Source organism: Emydura macquarii, unplaced genomic scaffold (genome assembly GCF_026122565.2).
Source record: "Emydura macquarii macquarii isolate MOO-44397 ecotype Brisbane River unplaced genomic scaffold, CSIRO-AGI_Emac_v2 contig_2205, whole genome shotgun sequence".
Lineage (NCBI taxonomy): Eukaryota > Metazoa > Chordata > Testudines > Chelidae > Emydura > Emydura macquarii.
In genome coordinates this window covers 22128224-22151202 of record NW_027132342.1, presented here as the reverse complement: position 1 = coordinate 22151202, position 22979 = coordinate 22128224, and the positions used below count along the sequence as shown (strand labels likewise).

Sequence of the window (22979 nt, the reverse complement as noted above, 5' to 3'; positions counted from 1 at the left end):
ATGAATAGCTCTAGAGAGATGCCACTAGAAAAAAAGTAGTAGGCTGGTAGCCTACAGAAAGTGGGTTGATCACTTTTGGTGAACAGGTGTATGTACACATCAAACACCACTTAATGGGCAGTCTTTTCTGTTCTCAACAATAGACGGAAATTGAATTCCTTTCTCCTACAGTCGCTTCAGGTCAGGGTTGAGGAAAAGAGTTTTCACTGCTTTTTTGTTAAAGTTCTGTGCTTAAAGAAGGTTTCTTAACCTACTGAGAGTGGATTTGAACCAGTGAGGTAGAAATGATTCCAAATCTCTGTGCAAATATTTTATAAAAAAAGTTCATTTTTCACTGTATTGCCTGAGTTCAGGATTCTTCCTTCTGTTGCAGAAGATGACTTCACCCACTCCCTGAATATATCCAGAAGGATTTACATGTACTTCATGTATTGTTTTTAGGTATTCGTGCTCATCTGCAAAATCTTAAACCTAGGGTTTGTCAGGCAAAGGCACTTGGTCAGCAACATTCAGAGCAATGCTTCCCTTGCTAGACCGGGAAACACCTTGCCAATAATAGCATCTTTCAAACTGCTCATGTGACTCAAGTAGAATGAGAGTCCCAAGTTCGACTTAGTCTTTCTCAGATCAGTTATTCACTAAGGGGATAGAGAGAGAGGAAAGGCTATGGAGAATTGAACTGATACAACCAAAAGTCTAAATCTGTCCTTTGCATTGTCTGTTCTATTTAAATGGGTTTTGCAACATAAACTTGAATACTAACTCAATGACACGTCTTTTCTTGCAGATCTTCAAGTTGCTCCATTTTAATTTTCAGTGCTGACCTTTCTGCTCCCTTAAATTATTATAAACTCTTTTTGCTGCTCTGCAAACACGTGAAGATGTCTCGCAGCCCTGATGTGAAGGAAGATCCTGTGGAATGCCCCCTTTGCATGGAGCCCCTGGAGATTGATGATATCAACTTCTTCCCTTGCACCTGTGGCTACCAAATTTGTCGCTTTTGTTGGCACCGTATCCGCACTGATGAGAATGGACTTTGTCCTGCTTGCAGAAAGGTAAATATCCTGGAGTAACTGCTTGCCTTGCATGTGTCATGAGGGTCTTGCACTGGTTAGTATACTCTCTTACGTCAGGGAATCTTGCTTCAAATTACGGTGTAGATCAGGTGTGGATGTCTCATTGTCTGGATTCCTTCTGTACATATCAAAACCATTATACAACTAGTAGTCTTTGCTGAATAAATCCAGAAGTGGAGTAGCAGTGGAGGTTGCAGGTCAGAACTGAGGTGTGTGAGTAGAGTTGTTAAAGGAGAACTAAAAAAATCTGGGAATCAGGACAGTAATGCAGTGGCTGTTTGAGGACAGATGGTGGGGACTGGAAAAGCAGGTTATGCTGCAGGTGAGGGTTAGGATATATTAGAGCTGTGTGGGAGTTCATAAAAGCACCTTTTTCTTTGCTGTACCTGTTGAGCCAGAGGTATTAGTTCTTTGTATTTATTGACACCCACTCTAAACTTTAAAAACCACTAGCTGTTGGTGAGAGTGCTTGATGGGTATGTCTAATTTCTTGCACCTTTGTCACCAAATGCTCAGATATACTCTGAGTGCCATACTTATGACTTCACCCATTCTCTCCAGTCACAACTCCAGCTACCTGACGTTTTGGTTGTCTGATACCCTGTTAAAGGCTCTAAAACTGATCTTCAGCTCTGTTGATCTTCTTGTCTCCCAGGATCACAACCTTGGAATTTTTTTACTTGTTTCTCTTTTCTTTCCTCCTCATGTAGTCTGAGCTAAAGCATGTTGCTTCCTTCTGCCTTCATCACCCAACACACATCTTCAGAAACCCTTGGTAATATCTTTGTTCATTATAGCGTCCTTTCCTGTCTCCTTGCTTCTCAGCTTTTTCCTTATAAATCTAGCTACAGAAGTCCCCCTTTTTTTCTTCTGTTCTAAGCATGTTCCTGTCCTCACTGAATCCCTTCATTGGCATCTTGTCTCTTATGGCATCAATTCCAGCTCCCTTTCTAGGCCCTAAGTAACCTTGCTCCACCTGCATCTGTGCACTTGCTGCCTCACTCTTCCATATGCACCTTCAGTCATCTTACCATGCTGCCTCTTTGGGCCTTGTCTACAGTAGAGAAATTTGACATGCTAATCACTGTTTGGACTCTCTAGCAAGCCTGAAAAGCACCACACATTGACATTCAGGTGTAATCAGTGTTGTACAGAAGCTAGCTCCACTCTTTGGATTGGACTTTCTACAAGGAAGACTAATCAGTGTCCATGGGTCATCATGTCTGTCTCCATGAGTGCAATGCCATTGTGGACAATAAGTTCTGGTGTAATAATGCCAATGGTATGATGATTCCTTCTGCTACAGTCCCACAGTACTGGTCACAGCTTATGGGGTCTGTCTGATTTACTTTCTGTACTCTGCTGGCTTGAGGACAAGCTTTCTGGAATCTTCTTGCCTGTACAAATATTGCTTCAAGCCCGTGAGATCTTATTATACGGAGGTACTTGCCAATATTTGCTCCTTTGTAATTACTGTGTGCTTGCAGCTGGCTTTGGAGCATGTCTCAGAAGCTACAGTAGGTGCATGCTGCCAGGTACTCCTCTGCAGACTTCCAGGCACTTGTGAATGTCTGGGTTCAGGAGATTGTTACAGCTGACTTCTGTAATTTGGAACACTGGCTCTGACTGGATGTCCAAATGCTTTGCTGAGGTGGATATCATTTGCTCAGGAAAATAGTGCTGAGAGAAAATAGAAGGACTGGAGGTGCAGTATAATAAGGCTGGAGATATCAACAGCCATTCTGACGCAGGGTGGAAAATTGGCCCTTATGATGAACCAGACCATGTTTTTGGCACTCTCCTATCTTTGGAGCACAAGATGCTTTTGGACAGGACCGTGGCACCCACGCCAGGCTGTTGAGGAACCTATAGAGAAGAGAACCACCTCCCGTGGCCCCGTGTGAAACCAGTGGGGCAGACCAAGACCCACAAATGCCAGAAGCTCTGCTAGGATCCCCATAGCATCTGTCTGTCCAGAGACGGTAGCTGCAGCAAAAGCAATCGTGGGTTTGTGAAGATGACACCTTTGGAGACTGAAGGGACCTCTACACAAGGTATATACAATCTCTTTACTCAGGTTTTTGCATGGTTGGGGTTTGGAAGCAGTTTTCTGGGTTCACATGAATATTCTTATTTGGTGTGAAACAGGATGAAGATGATGCAGCATCATGTGAACATAGAAGTACTCTCTTCTCACCTGTCTTTTCTGGTTCCCCTGGTGCATCATGTGCATCAGCCCCCTAATTCCCTCATCCTCTGGACATTGCTAGTTTTAGAAATCCCACTCTTAATCCTGTCACCACCTTTCCACATTCACATACATAGATCAATTGTTTCAAGGGAAGAAGTATGCTGCTAGCTGAGCCATGCCATGTGATCATTCTAAGGTTAAGTCTACTCTGTACAGCGGAACGTGGAATACATTTGCTGCACACCTCCCCAGCACTGGTATAAACATCTGTGTAGATGGTGAGGCATTGCTTAGGTGAACAGAATACATGCCAGAACTTTAGGGCATATACCCTACATGGCTCTCTGTGCCCAAGCAGTGCCTCCCCTGTCTACATTGCTGTTTTTAGCGATGTAGCGTCCAACTCCTGAAGCCTTTCTCTGCTGCATGGAAAGACTCTGACGGGAGAGGCAACAGGCAGAGGCTCATTGTCATAAGCTTATTTACCCACTCCATATTTCTCATTTCAGAGACAACTGCTGCAACACGGCAACAACTGGGAAATGCTTGGCCCATCCATCACATGACAGGAATGTGACCATGCATCTGGGAATACAAAGAAGCAGAGTGCTTAGCAAAGAACAAAAACTAGATCTGTTTTTCAACATTCAAAAAAAATGGAATGGAACAATTTTAAGTTTGAAGGAAAATGCAACTTTAAATGCCAAGAGAAATTTATGCAAGAGGACAAAAAATGTGTGATGAGCTATGATTAAAGCTCGTCACTGAGCTATCATGATTAAAAAAAGAGACTTCACAGGGGAACTCTTTATCTTGAACTTTTGATGGAGTACACGCATGGTCAACAGCAACTTGCACAGTTAGCCCACATTTCACCATAAAAAAAATCTGGCTTGCTGGTTTTTTTTTGTTTTTTTTTTTTTGTCTTGGCTACTTTTTTGAAGGTGGCTTCCATGTTGTATGGTAAAATTAATTTGATTTGCATAATTTATCTCTGTTAATAGTTCAGCAGGCATAATTGAATTACCTTAGACAGCACTGCTTTACTACCCCACCCCTGTCCAAAAGCATCTAAATATCAGTAATACCATGAAGAAATTAGTTTTAATAGAAGTATCAAACCCACTAGTAACTATAGAATCAGTGATATTAACTTAAACTGCTAATATTTCGTTATGCCACCTTCACGCATTGAGCATTGATCCCCTTGCATTCCTGCAATGGCAGAATGAGCACAAAGCTACTCTGATTTGGTTCATATGCCTGATGCAGGCAGTGTTCATAATTATCACACTTTTGGTGGCACATCTTTATTGTCCAGTTCTATTCTTTGCTGCAAGACTCGTGCCTTCGTCTGTCCATTGTCAAACACCACCTTTGTTTTCACGATATCAGACAGAATACAAGCAGATATCATGACACTCTCCGTGTACCATCCCTGTATTCCAGTAGGTACTTCCACTTTGCTTCCAGTCTTTAAAAGGTATACTTGACCACCTTCCTGCGCACACTTTGTAACTGTACCACTGTCTGGTCTTGTGTAATCAGGATATGACTTCATGACTGAGAGAAGCAGTTGTTATGCAGCTGCTGAGAATCTGTGGAGTGGAAAGAGTGCTCCTCTGTCCATTCCTGAAAAGTTGTCTTTAAAAATTCTGGTACCATGCACCCTCTCTGCCCTCTCCTACTCCAGTAATCATCTAGGAACTGTGCACCATCATCTTGTAAAGATTTTGTTCCTGGTTTGATCAGATGCACGTGGGTTCATCTATAGCTCCTGCAGTTCAGAAAGCCCAGCTGTTCAAATCCATCAGTGGTCTTGAAAATGTTTGCTAGCTTGATTGTGTGCCCCTGAAACACTTGATCTGTTGCTATATAGTAACCATTCAAGAGTTTCCAGTCCCACTGATGCCTAATTGACCAGTTGCTACCCAGGGTAGCTATCTTCCTTGGGACAAACACTACTTTTTTTTCTACAGAGACTGGAACTCTCATGCAGGTGGTCCGGAGCTTCCCAAAGAGGTGCAAAAGACTCCTTTGAGTAGTGTCCCTATTGGTGCTTTGTTGTAGGTGTATCTGTGTCCCTGTGCCTCTGATCGGAGATTTTGGTAGCAGTGTCCGTTGGGCCCGCATATGTGCTCTCCCTACCTCATGCTGTGCCTTGAGGCCAACGATCGCTGCGTGGGCGAACCACTCCCAGTTCCTTCACAACTGCCCCAGGTCCATCTTGTGAAAGATTTCTGCTTATTTCCTCCGTACTGGTGAGTTAGCACTGACAAACCCTGATGGTACTGATCACAGTGCTACCACAGGAGTTTTCCCCTCAGAGATCTCATGGTTACTGAGACTCCAGAGTCCCTGCTGCTTGGTGCTGAGCCCCCAGTATTGAGCTCATCTCAATCCCCAGAATCACCATTGACACTGGTGTGTTTGACTCCAGTCTCCTTGTCAACTCCACTGCTATCCAGTGAAGACTCAGATAGTGACCAGGATGATATCCTCTCACTACCCTCACATCATGGCCCATCTCTGCATCAACCAGGGCCCTCCCAGTTACACCCTCGGTCTGAGCCTCAACTTTCTTGGTATGACCACCTATAGAAACTGCCACCCATGCCCTTCCTCCTGTCCCAGCAGCCATATTGGGAACTGTGGGCCCCTTACAGGCACCATACTTCTTGGGCATCTAACGTCTCCTACCGAGAATGGATAAGGCTGTCTCCTTTAGCCTCTGCATCCAGAACCTCAAGAGGCAACTTTTGAAGAGCAGGAGACCAGACTAGAAGAAGAGGTTACACCACCAACCAATATCTCCTCATCCCCAGACAAGGTAGTGATGCCCCTTCCACCATCCATGGTGGATGATTTTAAACTATTTCAGAATCTCACAAAAAGGATGGCATGCACACTACAAATTCCCCTCGAAAGGGAAAGATACCCACCACAAATTGCTAGATATATCCTCGAGAGTCGTCTTCCCAGTTAATGAGTTGCTTCTGGATCCTGCTAAGGTCATTTGGCAAACACCAGCATCTATCACACCAACATGTAAAAGGGCTGATAAAATGTATTGTGCGCCCTCCAAGGATGCAGAAGTCTTTTTTTTTTTCCGCATCCTCCACCTAACTTCCTTGTCGTGGACACTGAATTTCCATGGCCAACAGCATCCTACAAAATCCACCCCTTATGACAGAGACTGGGAAAGACTTGATTTATTTGATAGCAAGGCATACTCCTCAGCAACTTTACAATTCAGGATTGCAAATTACCAGGCCTTAATGGCGGAGTACGACCACATGAAATATGCTAAACGTAAGGCATCTATTGACCACCTGTCAGAACACAAGAACAGCTTCAAGCCATCATGCACAAGGGGCAGCTAATAGTGAGAACGGCACTCCAGAATGCACTATATGCTCTGGATACAGCAGCCCACTTGGTATCGACAGCAGTGGTGATGTGACGGGCATCGTGATTACACCCCATAGGATTGCCAAAGGAGGTACAGATGATGGTTGAGGACCTCCCTTTCGAGGGCTCCAAACTTTTTGCAGACAAGACTGACGCATCACTCCATACTTGTAAGGACGGTAGGTCCACACTATGCTCACTAGGGCTCTACATGCCAGGACAGAAAAGGAAATTTAACCCTCAGTCATCCCATAGATCCCGACCCCCTGAGTATCCGTTGCCATAGCGAAAGGCCTAGGATTCAGAGGTGTAAACTATCAGCCCCTCAATCCTCAACATTTTAGCCCTCCATTTTGAAACATCAGTTTTGATGCTTTGGTTGTGGCCCCGAGAGACCACTCCCCACGACATCAACTGCAACCTACAGACCTTTCATTTCACTTAGGATGTTGCTTTACTCTTTTCCTCCGAAATTGGGAAAACTTAACTTCTCCAAGACCCATCTGTCAGATTGTTTCCACCTGATACTTTATCCACTTCACATCCTTCTCCATCCTCTTCAGTGATCCTTCTTACAAGAGACTATTAAGACAGGAAATAAATCACCTGCTATGCCTAGGAGCCATAGAACTTGTTTCTGTGGACTTCAGAGATAAAAGCTTTTTTTCCCTTATATTTCCTGATTCCCAATAGAAAAGGAGGTTGGAGACACATACTAGATCTAAGAGCACTGAACAAATACTTGAGGGCACAAAAATTCAAGATGGTCACACTAGCAGTGATTATCCCATCTCTAGAACCTGGAGATTGGTTCTTGGTCCTCAGCCTCCAGGATGCCTACTTCCATATATCAATCTAACTATCCCATAGACAATTCCTCAAGTTTACCTTTGGTCAGGACCATTACCAGTCCAGAGTACTTCCCTTTGGCCTCTCATCCGCACCCAAAGTATTCTCTAAGGTCCTCTTTGAAGTAGCGGCTCATCTACAAACCTTGGGGATCATGATTTAGCTGTACTTGGAAGACTGTCTCCTCAGATCCCGCTTGTTTGAAAATGACCTCTGGGCCACCCAAAGGACTATGGATGTATTCATGCAATTGGATTTGCAAATCAACACACAAAAGTCGACTTTGACTCTAATACAGCGCTTGGAGTTTTGAGAGTCTGATCTCGACTCAGTACAAGGGAGAGCACTCTTCCTGAGATACAGATTTCACCCTGACCATTCTCATTGAGCCAGCCCATAAATACCAGCCAGACAGTGCCTCCATCTTCTTGGGCACATGGTGGCATGCACATTTGTGATATCTCATGCAAGACTACACATGTGGTGCCTACAGGCATGGCTCAGGTCTGTCTACATAACAAACAGACAGACTAGATAAACCTCTGCTGATGCCCTCCAGGGTCAAACACTCCTGGAATGGTGAAAAGACCCTATTAATGCGTGCGGGAATCCTGTTCATGCTACCCTCTGTCCCCAAGTGTGCTTAAATGGTAGACTCTGCATATCAACCTCCTAGAATGAAGAGCAGTCTGAAATGCTTGTGCACATTTTCTTCCACTAATCAGACACTCATGTGAAAATCATGATAGACAACATAGCATGAATGTTTTACATAAATCAACAAGAGGTGCCAGCCAGATCGTCCTTCCAGTGCACGGAAGCACTGAAGTTATGGAGTTGGTGCATTCGCCACAATGTTCTCATATCAGCCTACCTACCAGGAGTACAGAATATAACAGCAGACAGTTTCAGCTACAAGTTCTCACACAATCACGAATGGGAAATGAACCCAAAAATGCTCCATCTCATATTTGATCACTGGGGAGCCCCAATGGTAGACTTGTTTGCTACCTGAACAGAAAATGCCCACTCCATCCGATCAGAGGCACAGGGATGCAGATACACCCAGTGGAGCACCCATAGAGAGAAATATCTTGAAGAACCATCATTACTGCACAAAGTGAGTAACTTCCTGTTCCTCACTTAGTCCTGCAGTTACAACTGCTTGTCCAAGGTATCAAACAACCCTCACACCATTTGTAACCATGCTTCTGACCCCAAAATGGCACTGTTTACTGAACTTCAGCATGAAGTAGTTCATGGAGCTGGTTACTTTAATTATGGGTGGGGAGTTGAAACAGAGCCTTTTTCCACTGTGGGTCTCATCCTCTGACTTACTGCGTGTATTGCTAGAATTTGTTCCACTTTCTCTCCTTGGTCACCTGGGATTCTTGGTAATTTAATGTTCAGGAATTCCATTCTGAAAAGGAGATGCATAGAATGAACATACTACCCATATCATTTACATTGGGGCAAACAGTTTGTTTTAAGTGGCACAAATACCTAGTGTGGATGCAGCCTTGGTTTCCTTCCATTCTTACCTTCCTACCTCAACTCTCACTGTCCCCGATAACTGAAAGTCTTCCTGTTATTTTCCAAATATTCTTTCCTCCAAGTTCCTCCTCAGACACTCCATCTACTTTTAGGTAATTTTGTTTAGTCTCCATTAATAATCTCCATGCAATCAGACAAAAAACCTGTTAAAGAAAAAAAAAAATTCTTTATCCCAAAGAGCCAGATCTGTGAAATGCCATATAAACTTAGTGCTCTGTGTCCTTTATAAAAAGTTTACTAGTGTGTGTTGAAGAAAAAACTTACATGAGGCTTAGCCACAGCCGTTCTTATAACTCCTTGACTTTTCTAAATTGGGTCATCAGTCATGGTCCAATGGTTATTCAAGTGAAGTGTGCATGAAGGATTGACTGTAACGTGGGGTTTGTTCTTCAGTTGTGGTGCTACAATATCTTGCTTTTGAGCCACATTTCCTTAAAAATCCAAGTTATTAATCTCAAGGATAGTTCAGGTCAATATGATGTTTCTGTGCAGGGACTTGAATGCACCTTTTCTTTAACACTAATGGGATGTTTAGGTTTTTAAATTCCTGTGCATGACAATGAAAAAGTGTATATCCTATATTTTTGGCATAAACGCTATCCTTTGCATACCCGGTTAGATACTTCAGATTAGCTATTTGTCTAGGGCCATGTTTAGTCTGGTATCCTGCCTCTAGCATTGGTCAATATCTTGTGCTGCAGGGGAAGATTAATTTCTCTATAAGGCACCTAGTCAGTTGAGTCTGCTGGATGTTAGAGTGTGGGAAGAAAATTCCCTGACTTCCATGTAAGTTTCACATTTTAAACTATATGCACCTGTCATGTCTTTAGCATCACTTCAGTAACTTCTTCATGCTCATCAATTTTAAATATTTTTGTGTTAAGATGCATCATATATATCGTGTGCTATATAAAGTTTGTTACTCTGCGCCTCGAACTGTTAGGAAGACTAGTTATACTTTTTTATAATATTGAGTTTTGTTTTCAGGACTGAGAATTGGCTGGGAGTGACTGGATGAGCAGCAGGGTGTGGAGGATAGATGTGTAATAGCTTTGAAATACTTTCCGAGTTATGTCTTCACTGCAAAAAGGGGTGGTTCAACCTCAAGATGGCTCTGTTTGAAGCCCTAGGAAAAACGAAGCACTGTAATTTTTAACCTCTGTGTAGCTAGTTGGGGTGAATCCTGTATCCCCACTTTGGATTTACTTCAACTAGCTTCATTGAGGTAAAACCTACAGTGCCTTTCTCCATTGAGATCCCTATCTTGAAGTAAGGATGTGCCTTTTTTTGTAATGAAGATAGTCTGTCTGAAACTGCTAGGCAAACATGTTAATACTATTAAATCATTCGGTGTAGTAATTATAGTAGTATCCTGCCTCTTTACTAAGGGAAGATAACCATATAAAGAACTGAGATATATAATAGCTTTCCAATAAGATAATTTTGCTAAGAGGATTCTTGGAAACCCAGAGCAGAGGTGCAGATTTTGGTTGGTTACAATGACCAAATGGGTTCTTTTGTTCTATGTTGTCAACTTGAAAATATTCATCATACATATCAGGGAATTAAATTTGATGTGGGATCACAGGGCCCTGTCTTTTCCATGCTTACTGTGCTGCCTTATGGAAATTCCTTGGGAGGTTTGTCTGTCCTGTTGCTGATGCTTGTAGAATTCCCCAACATAATGAGCAGCAGAGTCAATGTAATCCTTGTCAGTTTCAGTACTAGGTGAGTGCAAGTAGGGAGATTATTTGAAAGTAATGAGATTCCTCCTGCTCCCTAAGGGGCTGAGTACACTGTCTCCACAAAGCTGCCAGCCAGAAACTATGTAACACTTAACATCCGTTATCTTTCCTTGTATATCTAACCACTGAGATTAATTGTTTTCAAATATTTTGTCTCTTACTTGGGTTGCATTTAATGGCATTTTTTTATGTTCAGCCATACCCAGAAGATCCAGCAGTGTACAAACCACTCTCCCAGGAAGAGCTGCAAAGGATAAAAAATGAAAAGAAACAGAAGCAAAATGAAAGGAAGCAGAAAATATCAGAGAATCGCAAACACCTGGCCAGTGTTCGGGTTGTACAGAAAAACCTTGTCTTCGTGGTAGGGCTGTCACAGCGCCTAGCGGATCCAGAGGTAAGCCTGTGCAGATCTCCCTGTGCCTAAATATTACAGTAATCAGAATATCTAAAGATACGTTTAAGGCTATGTTCAGACTGACGGCGGCAAAATTGCTGCCGCCAGATTGATCTTCGTTGATTGATTGAGCGGTAAGTGAGACCTGCTCAATTGATCAGGAAGTCGACTGAGTAAGTCCACCCCCTCAAGTAACGTAGCGCTGAGCTGATGGGAATGCTGTTCCCGTCGGCTCAGTGCAGTGAGAACAGCGTGCAGAAGGGAAGCAGAGCAGTCGACGTCAGTTACGCAAACTATTCTGTGTAGTTTGCGTAACTCCCATCGACTGCCGCCGAATCACATGGTAAGTATGAACCAGCCCTAAGTGTAGTGTTCTGTGCTTCACTTGGATGGCAAAGTGTACGTCTATTTTTACTGATGCCAGAAATAACAACTCTTTAGAAATAGCTGCTTGACACTTAGGTCCTCTTCACTTTAAGGGCATGGATGAAGTTTCTCCCTCCTTCATAACCTCATGAGCTGTTCATTTATTTTCTGGTAGTACTAGGTGCTCTAAAGTCTTCTTTTAGTGATGTCCCTGTGGTTGCTCCACTTTCGGTGTCATCGCATCCTACGCTCTTGGTCGGAGATCTTCTCAGCAGTATTTGCTCAGGCCACATGCGGCTGCAGTCTCGCGGTGCTGTTGGCGTGTCTTGTAGCATGCACACATGACCCAAGCCCCTCAGTTCCTTCTCAACCATCCACAGTCCAAGACGGAGCGTTACCAGCAGTCAAACTTTGTTCATAGTTAGATATTTTAGAGTTTAGTTTAGTCATAGTTAAGTCTATTTTAGTCAGTTACCTGTTTAAAAATATATTTTTTTTTATTTCTCTGAGTAGTGGAGCTTGTAAGAATAGGATATGCCAGGTTTCCCTGGTTTTAAGAGATGAGTCTCTCTACAGGAGGCACATGCCAGTGTCAGACACACTCACTTGGTGTACGGTGCCAGCGTGAAACCCATGTCCCTCAAAAGTGTACACGTTGCAAAAATTTTAAAGTGAGGGCTAGGAGGGCAGAGACCTGAGGTTGAAGTTAATCCTAATGGGAAAAATCCCTCAGACCCTCATCTGACCTGGGACCTGACAAGCCTGACACAGAACACTTGCCAAGGAAAAGGGCTTCATCTCCTAATTCTAGTCCTGTGGCAAAGAGAAAGCATTCACTGAAGAGGCTGTCCCCTAAACGCAGTACCAAAGAAGCAAAAGGATCCTCAGGTACAGCACAGTCAGTGCAACCCAAGAATCTAAAATGTCCTGGCCAGGAGTTGAGCGATTTTAAAAAAAGCTGTTCTCTGGGATGGCACCGCATAAAAATACAATGCAGAAACCACCTGACCAGTGGTCAACAGCAACTACGGCACTGCCATGTCCAGTGGCATCGAAGAAGAGTACAGTGCCAAGAGAAATTACGGCACCTATGCCGGCACCGAGACTGACCACAGTACCAGCGATAGACAATATGCCCGGCCGTGGCACTGGTGACTGAAAAGGCACCAACTCGTAGCAATACACTGATTGCAGCACTGTCTTCTGATACTGCACCAGTCTCAGCACTGACTACCATAATGGAGCTTATTGGGACCATGGCACCGACCTTGGCACTGTTGGGCAAAAGAAGGTGCAAACAACACCACATACAACCATCCACACCTCATCTCCAGTATGCTTTGCACATGATGAGGCATTCTCGTCGGTGCACGCACTCAGTGCTGATGATAGTGAGGCAGAGGAAGCTCAATTTTCATCTGAGAAGTCCTCCCCCACCAGACCTACACTAGAACCCAGTGACTATGCCTACCATAGAGGGCACAAGTCATATCTTTATTATGGTCCACCATGGTTTGCCCCTCCGATGCCATACCACATGCAGTGGCATAACTGGGATGCTTGCTTCTCCCACTCTAGATCTTACGAAAGACCTATTAGCTCCCATGTGAGTACAGTGAGATTGGTGAGAGCTTCAGCTACAGTGGCTGAAGCAGGGAAAGAAACTCAGGCAGAGCTCTCCACTGGGGATCAGGATACCTCTCCTCCCACAAATGAGTCGTCATCTTCACCTGATGAAGCTGTGATTTCCCCCTGCGCTGACTGTTGTAGATGATACGAAGCAATTTTCAAGACTTAGAGATCCCTCCTTGAAGAAGTGACAGTCATACCATAAACTGCTGAAGATATTGCATACAGCAACCTCCTAAAAAATTGCCCTCCTGATAGATGAGGCTTTAATGGAACTGGCCAATGACACCAGCAACCATTCTTCTCACCAACAAGAAGAATTATAGAAAATATTATATTCCAGCCAAGGGGATGGAATTCCTATTTACTCATCCACTGCCGAATTCACTAGCTGTAGATGCGGCCAACTAGAGAGGAAAACAGGCTAATTATAAATCCACACCACACGACAAGGACTGGAAACAACTTGATTTATTAAGCAGAAAAGCATATTTGTCTTCCATCTTATTAATGAGGGTCTTTAATTACACAACAGTACAATCAAACTATGATCATAACCTCTATGAAAATTATCACAATTCATCAATGACATCCCAGAGGCCAACAGAGACCAATACAGAAAGTTGATTGAGGGACAACTCACAGCTTGAATATCCCTGCAGGCGGCCTTAGATGTGGCTGATACTGGGACTAGGATAATGACCATGACCATTGTCATGTGTAGAGCTTCCTGGCTTCACTGCACAGGCCTTCCAAGGGAACTGCAGATGAAAATAGAGGACCTTCCCTTAAAAAAACCACAGCTTTTTGCCGACAAGACAAAGTCCTGCATTCTATGAATGACTCCAAGGCAACCCTCAGGACACTAGGCATATATACATCTAGAACGAGAAGGAAACAATACAGGTTACAGCCTTACCCTCGCAGATATCTTTTCCAAGCACAGTATAGGCAGTATGAACCCCAAAGGGGAAAACGGAGATCACAACGATGCAGATAGCCACAACAATCATCCACCACTTCTCACCCTGTGACGTCCAAACGACAGTTTTGAAGGCTTGGTTGAGGGTTTGAGAAACCCCAAACACCATGCAGTTCCAGTCTCACTAAAGGAAAACTTTGAATTTTGCCTAAGATGGTTCCATCTCAATTGGTCATCCACAACAACAGACAAATGGGTTTTGGAAATAATAGTCTGGACATACCATCCCATTCCTATCCTCCCCCCACCTCTCTTCTCTTTCCCTTTTCAGGGACCCATCTCGTGCAAGTGTTGCTACAGGAAATAGACCATCTTCTACAAAGAGGGAAGGTAGAATACATACTGTGTCAGAACACAGGGAAAGGATTCTATTCCCACTATTTGGTTGTACAGAAAAAGAGTGGGGGATGGAGACTAATATTAGACCTCAAGGCATTGAACAAATTCATGAAGCGGCAAAAATTCAAAATGGTCAATCTAACAACAATAATACTGATACTGCAAAGAGGGGACTGGTTCTCAGCCCTCGACCTCCAAGACACACACATTCATATTACTATCCACCCAGCACACAGGCATTTCCTAAGATTTATGGTCTCTGGCAACCACTACCAATACAGAGTTCTACCATTTGGCCTTTCCACGGCACTGAGAGTGTTTTCCAAAGTGCTTGAAGTTGTGGTGGCACACTTAAGGAGACCAGGAGTTTCCATCTTCCCATATTTGGACGATTGTCTCATAAAGGCATCTACCCAAAGCCTAGCCAGGACGCTACCAATCGAACCACGAAAATATTTCAGAAGCTGGGACTAAGAATAAACATCGAAAAGTCCATTTTGAATCCGACTCAACATCTGGAACTCATAGGAGCAGACTTGAATTCAACAATAGCCAGGGCATCACTACCAATGCCGAGATTCAGAGCTATTACGGACCTGATATCGTTAGTAAGGAACGTGCATATTGTCACAGCACGTGTTGTTCTACAGCTTCTGGGTCACATTGCAGCTACATTTGTGGTACGACATGCACGACTTTACATGCGATGTCTCTGAGGATGGCTTGCTTCAGTATACAAACCAGACACACAGTCTGGGCAGATTATTGGCAATACCAAAAGAAGTAAAAGATTCCCTTCTATGGAGGACTTGAGAAGAACATGACGACTGGAATTCAATTTTCCCAAGACCCACCCTCAGTCATGATTACTACAGATACGTCACTCCTAGGATGGGGAGCACACATGCAGGAGCATACAGTTCAGGGCAGATGGTCAAAAATAGAAACTTACCTTCACATAAACATATTAGAACTTTAAGCAGTGCGCAATGTCTGCCGCCACTTTCTACCACTAATAAAGAACAAGTCAATAAAAATAATGGACAGCGTAGTCTGTGTGTTATACATAAACTGCAAGGGAGGAGCAAGATCCCGTTCCCTCTGCAGCAAATCACTGAAGCTATGGAACTTGTGTATAGAGCGCAACATCGACATATCGGCTGCATACCTGCCTGGCAAACAAAACAATTGCAGACAATCTAAGCAGACAGTTCACATGCAATCACAAGTGGAAATTGAACAATGAGAAGTCCTCAGGGAAATTTTTCATCTATGGGGGCATCCAGTGATAGATCTTTTTGCCATGAAACAGAACTGCAAGTGTCATCTTTTCTGCTCAAGAGCAGGAATAGGACTAGGATCGATGGGTGATGCTTTCCTACTCAGAGGCAAGGGACTACATTTCCACCCATACCTATGATACACAAGACCTTATACAAAATCAGAACCAGCAAGGCAACTGCCATAATGACACCACTAGCTTGGCTGAGACAAATATGGTTCTCGGATCTCCTAAATATGTCAATACGCAAACAGATTACGCTTCTCCCGAGACATGATCTCCTCTACCAGGAGGCGGGTCGAATTTATCACCCAGAAATACAAAAGCTTCATCTCACAGCGTGTTTATGTCCCGAGGAGTTAGAGTGCTCAGAACAGGTTAGACAGATATTAATAAACAGCAGAAAATTGACAAGACTTACCTACAGAAATGCACAGGTTCCAATTGTGATGTGAAGGGCGATGAATCGAGGCAACATCATCTTCTATCCCAATAATTCTTGAATACATATTAGAACTAAAGTAATCAGGTTTATCTATTAGTTCCTTAAGTTCATCTATCAGTAATCCCTGTCTTCCACAACAAAATAAACAATATGACCATATTCTCTCATCTGATGGTGAAAAGATTCTTAGCTGGTTTACAGAGTATTTCCAGTCATTCATGCACCCATATCATCATGGGACCTAATTCTAGTGCTCAGATCCATTATTAGAGCCTTTAGCAACATGTTCACTCCTCCACATGTCGATGGAGGTTTCATTCCTAATTGCTATTACATCAACCCAGTGTGTAGGGGAGACTAGCGCGTTGATGGCTTATCCCCCCTACATGATATTTCACAAAGATAAAATCACCCTTGGGCCACACACACAATTTTTACCAAAGGTAGTTTTGGACTTCCATGTCAACCAACCTATCCATCTACCTACCTTTTATCTGAAACCTCATAACAATCCACAAGAAGTAGCACTTCATACTCTGGACTTCAGAAGGGCCATAGTCTTCTACCTGGAGAGAACGAAAACTGTTAGGAAATCAAATAAACTTTTCATAACTCTAGCAGCATGCTCAAATGACAAAGCCATCTCAAGCCAAAGACTCTCCAAATGGATTTCAATATGTATTCAATTATGTTATGAACAGAAGAGTTTACAAGTTCCCTCAGGGACCAGAATTCATTCTACGAGAGCAATAGCCACTTCCGTAGCCTTTCTGAATGAAGTTCCTATAACGGACACATGCAAAGCCGCAACATGGGTATCAGCTCATACTTTTAAAAAACACTATGCTATCGACCAGGCATCTGCCCAAGATGCCTCATTAGGCTTAACTGTACTGTCATCTGTACATAATAATTAACACCGAAGTCCCTCCTTCAATACAGGACACTGCTCTATAGTCACCTAAAGTGGAGCACCCACAGGGATATCACTCGGAGAGAAAAAAGAGCCACTCACCTTGTTCAGTAACTACTGTTCTTTGAGATGTCTCCCTATGGGTACTCCACTACCCTCCCTCTTCCCCTCTCCTTCGGAGTTCTATCAGTGGACTCTATGGTAGAGAAGGAACTGAGGGGCTCGGGTTGTGCATATGCTACAAGACGCGTCAACGGTGCCGTGAGACCCAAGCGAATACTGCTGAGAAGATCTCTGGTCAAGGGTGCGGGATAAGACGATATCTAAAGTGGAGCACCCACATGGACACACACCTCGAAGAACAGGAGTTACTGCAAAAGGTGAATAACCCTTTCTTTTTTTGAAGAAACACAATTTGTTTGGTTTCTTCAGCATAAAATGAGTTTAAGGATTCAGAGAGGTGAGCTTTCCTGTGCTAGACCCACAGCTACAGCGCACCACTGTAGATGGCAAATACTTTTCCCCTATTTTTAGCCTCATTTGGTTCAGCCGCCTGCTGTAGCTGGTGTGCAGTTGAATACATACAACTAGAAGCAAGTAGTAGCTACTTAACTATTTCAGTACAAAGATATTAGCTGATAGGGCCAGGCAATCTCTCTACTGTTCTACAGATTGGTAGAAGTACTGCTATATTACTTCCCAGCATGCCCTCCCTTTCGTTGCAGTTTCTTATGGCAGCGTTATCTGGAAGGAAAAGATCTAGAGCATTTAGAGAGAAAGGGAGATCTGAGTTGGGTCTAGTGGGTGGCAAAAGAACCGAGTTGCCTAAATTGTAGGGCTATCATCTCTTACTATCACTTCACTTACCAAAGATGAGTAGAAAACTTTCTGGTTAGTGGTGTTTACCCTTCATAATATTCTGTAATATTTATGCTTTAATTTTAAAAAGTTTCTAGCCTTCACAGTTGCATGGAACCTTCCAAAAGTGACTAATTATAGTTTTGTCTTCCTGAAACTGTAGATGCTTTTTGAGTTCAGTGAACTACATTGACCGAAATCTTGTCCCTAGTATGCAGCTCAAACTGCTGGACTGGGCTCCTGTGAAGTTTTTCATTGCCCACGACCTGTCAGTGACTTTTACTGAAAATAACCGTGACACAATTTTAACCTTTAGTAATTACTCTTTGTTTGAGGCTATATAACCAGTTATGTATCCACTTAATGGTAGTTCTACCAAGCCTGCATTTCTCCAGCTTACTTATGACAAAGTCATATGGGACTGTGTCAAAAGCCTTGCTGAAGTCCAGGTATGTTATGACCACATCCACATTCACCCTGTCCACCAAATCAGTTACCCTGTCAAAGAAAGAAATCAAGCTGGTTTGGCATTATTTGTTCTTAGTAAATACATGCTGGCTGCTAGTGACCTCCCCTTCATCCTCCAGGTATTTTTACAAAATGAATGTTTTATACATTGCTCTAGTAGCTTCCCAGGTATCGAGGTAAGGCTGACTGGTCCATATTTTCCCAGCTCCTCCTTTTTTCCCATTTTTAGAGATGGGCAGTACGTTAGCCTTTTTCCAGTCTTCTGGGACCTCTTTCAGTACCAGGCAAATTGGTTGAAATTTTATTAAAGAACAGAATGATCAGACATATATGGACATATGGATGGCAAAGAATCAACATGTATTTTGTAAAGGGAAATCATGCCTCATCAATCTATTAGAATTCTTTGAGGGGGTCAACAAGCATGTGAACAAGGGTTATCCAACGGATATAGTGGTCTTAGATTTGCAGAAAGCCTTTGACAAGATCTCACACCATTGGCTCTTAAGCAAGTGAGAAGTCATAGGATAAAAGGAAAGGTCCTCTCATGGGTCAGACTGGTTAAAAAATAGAAAACAAAAGGTGGGAATAGATGTTCACTTTTCATAATGGAAAGAGGTAAATAGTGCTGTCCCTCAAGCACCTGTACTGGGACCTGTGCTGTTCAGCTTATTCATAAATTAGGAAAAGAGTGTGAACAATGAGGTGATAGAATTTGCAGGCAATACAAAATTACTGAAGATGGCTAAGTCCAAAACTGACTGTGAAGAGTTACAAAGGAATCTCACAAAACTGGATGACTGGGCAACAAAATGGCAGATGAAATTTCATGTTAAGTGCAAAGTAATGCATGTTGAATAGTTGGGATTGTTTTCCATATAAAATGATATGGTGTAAATTAGTTATTACTGCTCAAGAAAGAAATCTTGTAGTCGTTAAGCATATGTTTTCTGAGAACTATCCACAATGTGCAGTGGCAGTCAAAAAAGTTAACAATGTTAGTAACCATTAGGAAAGGGATAGCTAAAACAGAAAACATCATAATCCCACATATTGAATATTGCATGCAGTTCTGGTCACCCCATCTCAAAAAAGATATAATAGAATTGGAAAAGGTACAGAGAATGGCAACAAATGATTAGGGGTATAGAACAACTTTCCTATGAGGAGAGATTAAAGACTTGGGACTGTTCAACTTGGAAAAGAGATGACTAAGATGGGTTATGATAGAGGTCTATACAATCATAAATGGGGAGAAAACAAATAAGGAAGTGTTATTTACCCCTTCATATAACACAAGAACTAGAGTTCATCCAATGATGTTAATAGGCAGCAGGTTTAAAACAAGCAGAAGGAAGTACTTCTTCACAAAGTGTGCATCAGCCTGTGGAATCCATTGCCAAGGAATGTTGAAGGCTAAAGTATAACTGGGTTCCAAAGGAATTGGATAAGTTCATGGAGGATAGGTCCATCAATGGCTATTGGCCAGGATGGTCAGGGATGTGCCCACTTCAGGCAGTGCAGGCAAGCAGGATATATCTGGCTAGTGCTTTCCTAGATTATTTACCGAGGGTTGGGACACATGAGGCACGATTAAGCCTTTTGTCTTATTAATGCATCAGTCTCTCCATAGATGGGTTTTTAAGTCTCCTTTTAAAACGAGGACTAATATGACTGTTTCCTTATATTTATTTTGTAATGTCTGGAGTGCCTTAAAAATATTAGAACTATCTGATGTTAGCCTTTTGTGCTCCAGTCAAGTTCTGGGATAGCTACTACATAATTGCATGGTGTGCACACTGGGGGGCAACCATCTGTAGTAGGGGTCAGGTGACCATTGCAGGTTTTGGTGGTCTTGGGGCCCAACGGGAGCTAAAAGATGCACGTATAAGAGATGCTGAATGCCTATCATCCTGGCCCTTTGGGGCAGTAATAATGTTCCTTTGTCTTAATTTTGGTAATGTAAATATTTTTAAATGAAGTTTTCAGAACAAACTTATCTATATGAACTTGTCCTCTTTGTAGAAATGTCTCGTTTTCACTAGTTAAAGGCCTTAATTACAAAACTAAGTAAAGGAGTAAATTTTTAATAAGCAATTTCATTTGAGTTGCTATTAAGTTCCCAATGGATCTGTTTAACTTACTCATTCCTCCTGCAGGTTTTGAAACGACCAGAATATTTTGGGAAGTTTGGTAAAATACATAAAGTTGTCATCAACAACAGCACATCATATGCAGGCTCACAGGTAAGCCATGGTAGAGACTCTTGGGCTTTTGTTGCTCTAGTATTGTGGTGGCAGTCTTCATAACGAGTTACAGGTTCAAGAAGAATTTGGGCTACTTTTTCCTGATTGAGTGGAGGCTAATCATGACAGGTTGTGGGGCTGGAGGTTGGAGAGTTAATGCTACAGCAACTGAATACTTAGAGTAATATTGATTGTACCTTTAAATGACTTTGCACACGCAGTCCTCAGTGTCTACAAGGTAATGGAGTTGAGGGTAGGAAAGCAAAAGAGAGAAGGAATTGGAAGACGAGAGTTTTCAGAAAAGCACTCGGGAATAATAGTGTGGTACTTATTCTTCCGTCTCCAGCTACAAAGTACTTTAATAAACCATATTTTTATAAGCTTTAACATTTTACCAAACTTTTGAGAGCCTTAAACTTTGTTTTTTCCAGACCTTTACATTTACTACATTTCAAGTGCATGAATTGTTTGATTTAAAACACATGTAATTTTAAACCTTGTTAAATGTGTAGTCTTGAATTTAGCCACATAGTAATAACTTTTTTTTAAAAGGAGTAACTTTTTTTAAAAGGTAATTTAATATTTAACCAGAAAGAATTAAACAGTGTGGAATTCTTTCTTTCTAGGGTCCGAGTGCAAGTGCATATGTAACCTACATCCGATCAGAAGATGCTCTCAGAGCCATACAGTGCGTTAATAACGTGGTGGTAGATGGCAGAACACTTAAGGTAGTATTGTTTTGCATTCTGTGATTTGCACATGCAAGGACATTAACATCTAGTTCAGATTCTAAAAATCTGTTACTTTCACATATGTTCGTATATTACTCAATAAAAACATCCAGTTAGACACGGTATTTATGTAAACCAGTAGAGCTGGTTATAGAACTCAGGTGTCTTGAATTTGAGCTCTTGTGCCTAGTGTTTTGTGGGAGGGCCCAGAAGTGAATAGGGGATTAACTCAGAAAATACCATCTTGTAATTGAGATTTTTTTTCTCTGGCCCTACCTTTATAAACATAAAAGTAAGTCTCTACCCATGTTTGATTTTGCTTGCTTCTATTCTGATGTGATGAAAATTGATTTTGAAGTACATTCTGATTATCTAGACCCTGGATATGAGTCTCTCATGTTACTGATATCCTATTTAGATATCAAAAACTTGTTTTAATGTACTCTCGTTTTTATGAAGGTACATTGTCGTCTGACTGCAGTTAAACCAGGGGGTAGGAGGGAGGTTTGTACGTTAAATGTGGCTTCTAGCTTTTCGTGCTTACCTCAGCTACTCAGTCTCACTTTCCTTTCTCCTTCAGGCATCTTTAGGCACAACAAAATACTGCAGTTATTTCCTAAAGAACATGCAGTGTCCAAAACCTGACTGTATGTATCTACATGAGCTGGGGGACGAAGCAGCCAGTTTCACAAAAGAGGAGATGCAGGTAGATGCACAGAAAGGAGAACCCTAAACTGTGGCATAAATGTCTCTTTTTTTTTTCCCCTTTGTATGACTTATATAAAAGTGTAGTGTAGCCAGCTTTTGAATATTTTCATGGCAAAACTTTTATCTTTTTTTTACTCAAAAAGATACTGAGCAAATTGGGCTCTGGTGGTGTGAAATAAGCTAAATTTACAATAAATGTGCTGCTTTTACATGCTCAAAAGGAGGCTTCCGAATAGTAGGTAGATAAAGGTTTGTAAGACAATTATGGGATAGAGGTTTTTTATATAACCTTAAACAGCAGAATATATTTCCTACTGTCTCTCACGAAATGGGTGCTAAGCATTTGGAAGACTATTAAGATGTTCTGAGGGTAATTTATTAGCGCCTAATATATCTGTAGGTTAGGATGCATTAACCAAATACTAGGTTCCAACCCCTATATAAAAGCACTTCTCTGAGAAGTCCATGATGCAACCATGCCTTTTGAGTATGGATCAGAATAATGTATTAGTGTCCTAAGAACTGAGTATAATTTTTTTTTAACTTCGCTTACTTTGGAGATTTCTCTAATGTCTTGTGCTACTGAAGAGGTATATAAGGCCTCTAACTCTGATTTAAATATGATACTTAGTGGAAGTGGGATGAATAATCAGTACTGGTTTAAATGAGCCTCAGTAAGGTAAGTAAACAAAAGACAGCTTTTTCCCCTGGTACTTTTTGGTTTTGTATGAAGGTTTGAGAATGGTTTAAAATGAGAAGCAATACTACTTCTGTTTTAAAAGTGTAAGGCTA

At 42.1% G+C, this 22979-nt stretch overlaps 1 protein-coding gene across 9 annotated transcripts in view; it reads left to right on the top strand.

The window, feature by feature from the left end:
- Positions 1-22979, top strand: part of CNOT4 (CCR4-NOT transcription complex subunit 4) — a 139709-nt gene that overhangs the window by 80117 nt on the left and 36613 nt on the right. For all 9 annotated transcript variants that reach the window (XM_067559707.1, XM_067559706.1, XM_067559713.1 and 6 more), the window contains exons 2-6: positions 788-1055; positions 11023-11220; positions 20662-20748; positions 21375-21476; positions 22060-22185. In XM_067559707.1, the coding sequence (XP_067415808.1) occupies positions 882-1055; positions 11023-11220; positions 20662-20748; positions 21375-21476; positions 22060-22185 (687 nt within the window). In that variant the 5' untranslated portion in view covers positions 788-881. The remainder of the gene's footprint in view (positions 1-787; positions 1056-11022; positions 11221-20661; positions 20749-21374; positions 21477-22059; positions 22186-22979) is intronic.